This window comes from Eufriesea mexicana, unplaced genomic scaffold, assembly GCF_001483705.2.
Source record: "Eufriesea mexicana isolate 0111107269 unplaced genomic scaffold, ASM148370v2 scaffold106, whole genome shotgun sequence".
Lineage (NCBI taxonomy): Eukaryota > Metazoa > Arthropoda > Insecta > Hymenoptera > Apidae > Eufriesea > Eufriesea mexicana.
This window is the reverse complement of record NW_016908282.1, coordinates 690,270-701,123: the sequence shown is the minus strand read 5'-3', so window position 1 is coordinate 701,123 and position 10,854 is coordinate 690,270. Positions and strand designations below refer to the sequence as shown.

Genomic DNA, 10,854 nt, shown 5'->3' with positions numbered 1-10,854 from the left:
TTTTTCCTTTTTTTTTTTTTTTTTTTAAAAAAAAAAAAAAAAAAAAAAAAAAAAAAGATTCGATCGCGCTGAACGATGGATTGGCATGAACTCCGCAAAGAAGCACAGTGATTTGGAAATCGAGATTAGAACATATTCTCTGGAATCTGGAAATCGAAATATACAATGATCAAAAATATTTTTTTATATAAAAAAATACAAATTACTATTTTCAATAATTTTAGATGCACTTCTTTACTATGAGAATTAATTATGTTTTATTATCTTATAAAAAGAAACGTGCTTCTCCGCAGATTCCACCGTGGAATGGATTTCCAAACGCTCGAAAGGATGCTACCATTGTTGTATGTACCGAGCTATAGTCATGAAAAGTCAGAAAAATGTGGAGAAACGAACAAAAATGGACGCTTTTTCATTTTCAATTTAATTTCTATGTAACTCGGTTTTAACGGAGTGGGAACATGTATTGCATTGTTAAGGATACTCGACTTGGATGCTTCGCAATTTATTTACTTACTTAAACTAAAAATATAAACGATCGGGAGTCTATCGGCTCAAAAGCGTTCCACCAAAATTAAACGATGTAGGTACAGTCTGTGAATGAAAAGCGTAACCTGAAATAAAAGTATTAAATACTTATTATTTTAGTATATTGATACATTCATAAAAACAAATTTATATATTTATATTAATTTTAAAAAGATTAAAAGAACTCACCACCACTCTGTTCAATTCTTTTACTTTCGAGAGCTGCTTTACGCTGATCTGCTAAAAGGATAATTTCCTGCAATGCTTTCTGCTGTTCTGCTGTTAAATGAACAGTTAATGCTGTATACCAGACAGTGTCTGTTCTTTCAATATCTGAAAATAAAAAACAATTTAAGTGCTTCATGTAATAGAACATTCATCATTTAATAAAAATGATTTCAGACATCTTTAAATTATAAAACATAGCAATTACTCACTTTGCATTACTTCTTTGAAAACAACATACTCATCTTGATTCATATCATCTGAATCCAAAGGTGTAGCATAGCATTCAAGTGGAGTTTCCTCATTGGCATCATATTCAGAATCATCACCATCATCATCTGATCTGTGATCGCCATGTCCATCTTGAATTGAAGCTGATACAAAGCCATGTTGTGTAGATGATCGTGTCACCTTTTCCTGTAATTTTTCCAAATATTCTTGACTAGCATCATCGATTTCGTCTTCATCAGATGATAGGACCTCTGCACAAATATAATGTAATTAATTTTCTAAATGTAAAATAAAAACGAACGAGGATAAATATAGAAGTATATATGAAAATTACTACCTTCATCAATATCACTATCATCTTCCTCATTCTCTTCATCATCAGTATCAGATGCTTTAGCTGCATAAGCTCTTTTCAGTCCATCAAAAAGTAAAATCAGAGATGGAATAATTTGTTGAGCGCATTCATTTACCGCTGGTGGTCTTGCTGGACCCATACTAATTAAAGTACACAGTCCAAGAACACAGAGCTTTCTGTCATGTAATCTAAATAATAAAAATATTGTATTTATAAAAATGTGTCAATTAATTTTATTCAATCATAAAATAAAAAAGTTATTATTATCAAGAAATTAAAATAATTTACCCTAAGAAGCAATCAGTATCATGTATCCATTGTTTGATAAAATGTGAGGCAATTGGTTCCGTTGACTGTCTAAAATTTCCTTGTAATCTACCCATTGTTTCAAGACATAGTGCTGGATTATAATAAAGAGCTGCAATTACTACTTGTAAACACATTGTTCTTAACTCCGATGTTTTAACTTCACGCATCAAACGTTCCAGTACCAATTGCACGAACGAAGGTATACACTAAAAGAATAATCTTTTATGTACAATTTGTTAAATTTTTATTAAGTAAGCTTGAAAATCAAAGCACACATCAAAACATAGTAATAAAAATAGTTTACCTGATCAATGTGTCCTTTACACTGCAGAATAATAACTTCCAATAATTTGGCAGCATGACATTCAGGATCTTCTCCAGCATCCCCTGTTAATACCTGGTATTTAAAAATAAAAAATCAATTTTCATTATATTTTTTTTTTTTCATTTTTATACAAAATATAATAAACATACAGCTTTGCACATATTGAACATAGCTAATATATGGTTTTCATTAGATAAGAATGCTGGAGTGTCAACTGTAATGTAATTGTGAAGAGCAGGCATCATATCAGTGAAATATTCAAAGCCATCTTTCTGGAATAATTGATACATTAATTCCAAGACTTTCCACATATCTCCTGAAATTGTTTTCCCAGTAAGATCATAAACTAATGAAAGAGCTTCTTCATAGAATTCTAAAATACAAAAAAGCATTATCAATATTTTTAGTAATACATTATGATCATTATTTATCTTACCCATGACACTTTCTCCAAATATATGGGCAACAACTTGAAGCACTATTGGTTGTAACTGTGCCATTATTTGTGGTTGATTTTCCATTACACTCAATAAAGTCTCTATTGTATTTAACAATCCCATGGCAGTAATAGCTTTCTCATCACTGCCTTCATCTGTTTCGAGCACTTGGCTAAAAGTTGCAGCCTGTAAATATTAATAAAATTTTTTTTAGTATCTCGTTTCATTTTATGAGGACATGAAACAAAGAAATAATACTTACTAGATGTTGACATATCTCAACCGCGATTGGCATGAGCTGCTCTGAGTATGTATAAACAATTTTTTGAATAACGGTTGTTAAATCATCATTTTCAGTTTCTCGTACAATAGCTAATAATTCAAGGGTTATAGGCTTGATTAGGGGTTCTACATATTTTTGTGCTTTTTCTTGAGCAGAAAGAAGCATCTGCAAAGCAATAGCCGCTTCTACCTTAACTGGTAGATCTTGGTCCGTCAGAAGAGCATTCGTCGTCAATCGAACAGCTTCAACTAATATTTGTTCTTGCTTAAATTTGATTTCCGAGAAATAATGCAATACCCAACATGCCTAAAATATAGTAATTATAAAAGAATTATAAATCAAGTAATTAATAAAATTTTAATAACTATTAATGTATGCATCACTTACCCTTGCCCGCATATGTCCATGAGGACTATTAAATTCAGGGAAAACGTATTGCAATAACATTTTGTCCATTTGTTCCTTATAAACCTTTTTCTTTAATAATACTTCTGCTAAACTTCCCACCTAAAGAAAATTAGTTTTTAAAAAATGTTCTATTTTTTATTGATAAAATATTTATCTACAATTGTAACTACCATATGCAATGCGCCATCCTTTTGCCTGGGGTCTGCATTTGGACTAGTTAGTACTTCCATACAGAATTGCATAGTTTCCTGAAGCATATCTTTACGTTTTTTACATGCAGAATATAACAGAGTTTGTGCTGCAGTTACTGGAGATACAAAGTCTTCAAATATGTCTATAAAGCAATAAATTGATTTATTAAAATAAAGTAACATAAAATAAAATATACTATACAAACAGAAATGATATGCTTTAATTTTAAATGGAAAATCTCACCAAATTTGACTCTAATGTATTCATATGGATTATTATTCCAAAGTTCTTCATCTGCAGCAGAATATGATAGAATTGGGAAGAGTACATCACGAATTATCTCAAACATGTGTGGTTTTAAGAACTTCCATGAATATGCGTGGCTTACTCTACATTGCAACAGAAAATTTTTAAACCTTATAGAATATAAATAGAAATTTTAAATTGAAGGTAACAATAATATACAATTACATTAGTTTTAAAATTAGAAGCAAATAAATTTTAATTTTAATTTTATTAAGATCGAAATACACTAAACTGCAACTTAAATATTTAAATCAATTTATTTTATTGCTTACCCTTGATTAATATAATTAATTGATTGTTGAATCACTCTAGGTGATACATATATCTTTCTTCGATATTGGTCCAAAATTTTTAACAAAACTTCAAGTATTCCTCCACTAAAAGTTCTTAAGTACCACCCAGAAAACTCTTTGTATTCTTGAGTTACATTGCCAGGACTTCCATATCTTTCAAACATTCTGCGTAAAATATGAAGAGCCCATTTTTTACATTTCCACCATGGCAATTCTGCTCGTTCATCATCATCCAAATCTGGATTATTAGTTTCAGGCGGAACAGGTCTATCGGCAACTTGTCGTACAATATCCATCCATTGTGAAAAAACTTCTTTTGAAATCAAATCTAAAGGAAGTGTATACTAAAAAAGGAATTATAAATTACAATAAAATTTAAAATAGTGATTAAGCACTTTAATATAAATAAATATCTTTAAAATTTGTATACCTGTGTAAGGGCAAAAAATATCTTCAATATCTGCTTTTGTAGCAATACTGATTGTTCTGAAGAATCTGGCAATAGTCCGAGTATCAGTTGATAAATCATAGGAAGCAAAAGATTCATTGCTTCATTTAATGGTCCTCTTTCTTCTGCTTTTTTATATCTAAAAAACATCAATAAATATTTCTATTATCACTATAATTTGGAATATGTACAATGTGTCATTCTTTATATTTAATTCACATCCTTTTCTTCTTAATAATATAAAATAAGAAATATTAATGACATACTCAAAATTTTTAACAAGTTGATGAAGTGCAAGAAGAACACCTGGCCAACAAGAAACATCTGAATTTTGTAAATATATTGTGATTTTGTCCACTATTTGTGTCCACCTTCCAGGAAAATCATGTTTTACTATATTATTAACACAAACAGCCAATTGTACTCTAAATCAACAGAAATATCAATTTATTAAAATTATTAGTAAAAAAATAATATTTAATATATCACTTAGTTATTATGATTGAAGATGTGTTTCAAAAAAATAATTTACCTGATAAGATCTGGTGCATGTACAAGGGCATCAACAATTGCATCTCGAATCATTGCACGATCTTGTTCATGAATGGTAAACTTAACTGACCCATTTTCATTTTCTCTATCAGCCCAATTTGTTGTAATTAAATTCTTCAAATATATAACACCTGAATTGACATTAAATCCTTATTAATTAATTCTTATCTTTATTTATAACAATTATTTTCATTATTTACCAGCTTGTCGTACAGACATTTCTTCTGCAGTCATTAGTACTTGAAGTAATGTTGGTGCAAAACCAATAATTTTGTGAATCTAAAAGTGTTCTTATTATTATAAATCTAATCAAATTTTCCACAACTATTTTTATTAAATTATAATATATTTTTTTATAATAAAATATATAAATTAACATTAATTTTTTTGTGATTTAATGTATGTAATATTGTATATATTATATATTAACATTATAATTGATATATTTAATAGTATATAAATAGTATATAAATAAGCAACTAACAAGTAGTAATATTAAATCATAATAAATTGAAAGTATGTTATATATAAGGAAGAACGTTTAATAAATATTTTCTATTGTAATATATTGATGGATAATAAAACAGCTTCCGATTGTTAAAAATCTGTCTATATTGTTTAATAAAAGAACATATAAAAAACCATTAAGAATAAAGAACTGAATTTATACAATTATAAATATGGTTAAAGGTCGTTCTCGAAAACTGAAGTTAATAAAAGAATCAAAATGTTAGCTCTAATAAGAGTAAAAAATTTTATTTTGACCAATCTTTTTTGAAAGAATCAATTATGTATATATATAAATAGATGAATAATAATCAAGGAAATATAAAAGATGAATAATAATCAAGGAAAATGATAGCGATGAAGCACATGTTTCTGTTGGAGTATCGGTCATTCAAGCACGTTTTCAATTCGTTGACCGACCTGATTTAGCTGCTCTTCAGCTTGCTTTTGTTGCTCTGGGTCGATCGTGGCTCGTAATAATTCTGTCACTTTTCGTACATCCATCTTGTAATTGGTTTCCTGGTAGATGATGGTGTCCAAATTTTTAACTCTTCGTCACGAATTCGACCCGGCGCATTCACCTCGCTACTCCCTCGTCACGTGACACAACAATATGGCAGCCAAAACTGATATGCGTTATATCCGGCCATTAACTATACAACAATTAGAAGGGAAACCAAGAAGTTTGCTAAGTCGCAAGAATATAGATAGTAAACTGCGTTGTAAACAGATACATGTGCAATAGCTATATTTGTTTATAGGTCATCGGTCGGTCAAAACATTGTAATCGCAATTATATGCACCATAGTTAAAGTTGCACCATTTTTACATTATTGCATTGTCTTAAAAAAAGTTATAATTTAATATTATTTAAAAAATTTCACTAGAGTGAAAGTGTTAAGAATCTAATTGTAGAACAAAAACAGTGATATGTTGCAACTAATAAACCTCCCTGACATTGTTTTAGAGACAATCTTGTCTAACCTTACGTACGATGAAATTTCTCGATATAGAATTGTAAGAGTATCTTTTCTTCTTGTATAGCACTAATTATTTGTTTGATATTATGTACGAAGTTCTATCAAAATTGTGATTTAACAGGTTTGTAAGCAATTTGATCGAATATGCAAGAAATTATTAAATCGAGGTTTTAATTTAATGGAAAAATATCATGCACAATGTTTGCGTGCGGTAAAAAGTCAATTACCACGAAGAGAATCGGAAAGAAGGAGCCATCCTTTAGCGCGTCATTGTGATATATTAACAGCAATTGAAACAAGAATATCAATGTTGTCTATGACCTTTATAAAATATGTGGATCTTAATCTATGTTGTTTCATACCTGGAAAGGTAGGGTATCAATAGTTCCATAATATTTTAATATGTGTTAAATTAATATGTATTTACACATCAGGTAATTGATGAAATTTTTCGAGTTCTTCGTTTGATTCGAGATTCTAAAACTCCACCTAGAGCTCATGAAATACTTCAGGAATTAAGAGATATTAGTAGCATGGCTATGGAACATTTTGATGAAAAAATTTTACCAGATTTAAAACACAGTATTTGTACCTCAGTTGTTAGTAATGTAGGTTCTTATGAATTGCCAAGTGGAAGTTTAATGATTTCTCATCATACTACAAGTTCAAACAATGCCACACTGCCACATAATTTTAGCTCAGAAAAATTAAATCAGACTTTTAAGAAAATTTATAGTCGTACTAAAAAAAATAAATTATCTGTTCTATCCATGAAAGGTCAAATTAGTAAAATGAAACTTCGAATGAAACGACAAGGTTTTCAAATGAGATTGCAAAGTTTAAAATTACAAGAACAGGCAAAAAAGATACATGATCAAGATACACAATTAGCTGAAATGAGAAAACATCTTGAAGAATGGGAACAAAAGATGGTTGATTTAACAGCTGAATTAAGTCGTGCAAGGGAAGAAACTCAAAAACCTGATTCTATAGAAACTTGTAAAAGAAAACATATAGATATGATTAATCAACGAGAAACTGATTCATTACAAACAAAAGAACTGCAAGCAAAAAAACGTAAATTAATAGTAGAAAGAATATCATCTAATGATGCAAAAGATGTCAAATTTAAAAAATTTATGACAGATCTTCTTGCAGGTAATGCTATAGAAGCATATCCATCAACTTCACATTAATTTACTATTTGTATATAATGAGGTTGTATATCAAAAACAAAATTATTATTCTATGTGTATTTTGCATTTTTTATGTTATAACTAAATGAATTTAAATGTTTAAGCTTTTTACATATTTAAATCAAATCTATGTAGCTGCTTTTACACTATAATTTGAAGTTATTTGAAAATATGGTAGTTAAATATTTAATAGGAAGGATAGTATGCAAAATAAAATAAATGTTTCATTTTAAATCTATATTGTGTTTAACCAGTAAAGAAAACCTAAATTCTTTAATTTAAACATAAACACGAGACAAAATGTCATGTTTTTTACCATTAGAGTGCAGGTCTATTGAAGAAAAATATGTGGATAAATATAATGGATTGTATATTAAATTATTGTATAAATTTAAAATGCGATCAATAAATACATTAAAACATAATTGAATACAGAAATCTGATTTATCTTTCTCATAAATAAGTAAAATTTTGGTTATACAATAAAAATAGGTATTAAGTAAGTATTAAGGTAGAAATTAACTACAAACTAATTTATAATAATTACTTATTCATTTATTTATTTATTACTTATTTATAATAATTTTCCCACTTACGGAAATAATTTTATTTAATATTGGTAAGCATATTATGTTAGACTTCATGTGAAATTAATGATCATAAACTATTAATAAAAAAAATATACCATGTGCACATAATCATATTTGTATATGTCTATTTTATGTATACATGTGTACACAATTATTTTCATACTCCTTGAAATAGTTACTCGTGTCGATTTTAATTTCATTTCTGTAATTTATAATGTAATACGTGTTGTTAATTGCATTTCTAATTAAAATAATGTACTATAATATTAAATAACAAAAAATTATAAATAAAGTGTTCTAAAATGTAATATTTGACATCATTTGTTCACTATAAATGTTTATCTTCAATAGGTGGTAAGTTTAATATTTCTTTATAAATTACAGCATGTGCAGTCTGCAAATAAGCTTGTTGCTTTTCTTTTATATTTTTTCGTACTGTAGTTCTCTCTATTTTAGGCAATACAAAATTGTAGATCATATTAGCTACCATTTCTTCTTCTGCTAATTTTGTTGCACTAAAAAATAGGAAGTTATAAAGTATATTAGTTATAACGAATTGTTTAATATTAATTTTATTCATACTTGTTTTGTGCAGCTTTTGATATATTATCTACATTGTTGCATAAGTCCGAAATATATGCTTTAGCTGCTTCATCAGAAACCCATTCAATGCCTTTCTTTATTATATCTTCTAAGTAACTTTCCACAGATTCTTGGTTAACCTTTATAATTTGTCTAAACATTTCATCAAATTCTCTACGGCGATTATATTCTAGTTGGCGCCTTCCAGCTTCTGCTGCCTCTCTCATAGCTCTTTTTCTTTCAGTTAACAACGCAAAAGCATGTATTCGGCGTTCATCTTCTAATCTTATTAATTCCTTAAATATAATAGTAATAAATATTATAAAAATTATATAAGAAATTTTAATAACAGGAAATCAGAATAATTTATACTTTGTTAAGAAAATCTAGCATTCCTGATATAGTCATTCCTTCTAAGGAATTCAGAATTTCACATAAACGATCTTCTTGCATGAATTTTTCACTTTGTAAATGTTGTAATTCTAATGTGCGTCCTTTCTCTTTTTGATGCTGTTTTTTACTATGTTCCTCTAATCCATGGGATGATTGTAATTCTTCAATTAATTCTCTACATCTATTGCGACCTTCAAACATCTAGAAAGAGAATCATTAAAATATAAATTTGAATTCATAAAAATATTTTATTTAATAACTATGCACCATGCACTGAATAGCTCTTCCTCTGATTATTTTCTGAATAAGCATAGATAATTGATGTAGACGAATAGTTATTGCATTTTCTGTGCTTGATTTATATGGTGTAGGAGGTAGAGATGGTAATTTGTACTTGCGCTTTAATAGTATTGGTGCTTCAATAGTTGCAGTGCTTAACCTAATTGCTTTCAAATCACAATGTAATTGACTGAGTTTTTCTTTTGTCCATCTTGTTGCTCTGATACAGAGCTCATCTGATTTTGGTTTTGGCTTTATTAGACGCAGTTCTTCATGTGTTGGAAGCCAAGTTGGTAATGTACTTATGTCAGTCATATCTAAAATAATTTAAATATATAATATAAAAAATTATAATGTAACATTATTTATTAATAATATACTAATATTTACTTTTAATAGAGCTTTCTCCTAATAACTCTTTTTCTATTACTTCATGCCTTTGTTTAGGATGTTCACCACAATGCATTTGTGGTGCATATAATTCAGAAGATGGGTTAGCATGTTCTTCAATAATATTGTGTTTAAAAGGTTGAGACCTCTGTTGATGTTTTTTATATAATTTTCTTAATTCTCGCCTTAGTTTATGTTTAATGGAATTTACTTCTTTATTTCTATGCATACATAAATTGTTTTTCAATCTATCTAAACGACCTTGAATTCTTTTTTGTTTCTCATGTTCATGTGATACAGATATTTTATCCATTAATTCAAGTCTATAATCCATTATTGCTTGAATTTCCTAAAATTGAAAACTTTTCTTTATCATCCATCTTTTTTTAAAATGGAAAATAATTAATATCTATGTTTTATTAATCAAGTATTTACTGATTCTCTAAATGCCCATTCATCTATTTCCAATGCATTTATTATAGCTGTTCGCTTTTTTATATTAGTTAATGTATGCATAGGTGGAAGAATTGCTTCCCATGCTTTTTTTTTTCTCATTCTTTTAATAATTTCTAAATCATGAATATCAATTTGTAATCCATGATTCCAAGTTAAGTGTGCTATTGATAATGCTTCAGGATAATGTCCTGGAAAGATAATATTAATCAATGGAAAAGAACCATTAAGTACATGTACTATATTTTACCTGTTTCAATTTTATATGGAGGTTCCCAAGGAATAGTTTGTGATTCGCTATCTCGATAATCTGTTTGAGTTCCTATATTTCTAAATGGTACTGATTTAGGTGAAAATACATAACATTGTTTCTGTGCATTTGTCACTATATCACTTAGAATATTATGATTAAAATGAATTGGAATGTTTACATTTTGTACTTTTGATACTAAAAATGGTACAATTGGTCGACAAAAATATTTAAAACTATTATAATATTCAAGTTTAGTTGATTTATGATATCCAGTCATTGTTCTATAAGTATTAGGGATAAAAACAATTATGTATATTGCCAGTCAATTATCAATTACAG

At 28.1% G+C, this 10,854-nt stretch overlaps 3 protein-coding genes across 3 annotated transcripts; 1 reads left to right on the top strand and 2 right to left on the bottom strand.

Annotated features, from left to right (window-relative positions):
• Nucleotides 1–497: 497 nt before the first annotated feature.
• On the bottom strand, nucleotides 498–6,005 carry msk (importin-7 msk). Its single transcript, XM_017910496.1, has 18 exons — nucleotides 5,820–6,005; nucleotides 5,093–5,171; nucleotides 4,873–5,023; nucleotides 4,607–4,765; nucleotides 4,323–4,479; nucleotides 3,872–4,236; nucleotides 3,537–3,682; nucleotides 3,272–3,435; nucleotides 3,081–3,200; nucleotides 2,673–2,999; nucleotides 2,410–2,596; nucleotides 2,123–2,346; nucleotides 1,953–2,045; nucleotides 1,628–1,854; nucleotides 1,322–1,527; nucleotides 966–1,235; nucleotides 718–861; nucleotides 498–614 (listed from the first exon to the last, which is right to left on the bottom strand). The coding sequence occupies exons 1-18, from the start codon at nucleotides 5,901–5,903 to the stop codon at nucleotides 547–549; spliced, it is 3,171 nt and encodes a 1,056-aa protein (XP_017765985.1). The 5' UTR covers nucleotides 5,904–6,005; the 3' UTR covers nucleotides 498–546.
• Nucleotides 6,006–6,195: 190 nt separating this feature from the next.
• Nucleotides 6,196–7,575, top strand: pall (F-box protein pallbearer). Its single transcript, XM_017910529.1, has 3 exons — nucleotides 6,196–6,416; nucleotides 6,501–6,749; nucleotides 6,814–7,575. Exons 1-3 carry the CDS (start codon nucleotides 6,330–6,332, stop codon nucleotides 7,573–7,575), a joined length of 1,098 nt encoding a protein of 365 aa, XP_017766018.1. The 5' UTR covers nucleotides 6,196–6,329.
• Nucleotides 7,576–8,493: 918 nt separating this feature from the next.
• On the bottom strand, nucleotides 8,494–10,810 carry LOC108555013 (protein MAATS1; the record flags this gene model as incomplete). The annotated part of the gene is made up of 7 exons (XM_017910486.1): nucleotides 8,494–8,680; nucleotides 8,748–9,043; nucleotides 9,120–9,341; nucleotides 9,408–9,736; nucleotides 9,810–10,158; nucleotides 10,245–10,453; nucleotides 10,513–10,810. Coding segments are annotated over 7 exons (1,890 nt in total), but the record flags the coding sequence as incomplete, so codon positions are not given.
• Nucleotides 10,811–10,854: the final 44 nt, after the last annotated feature.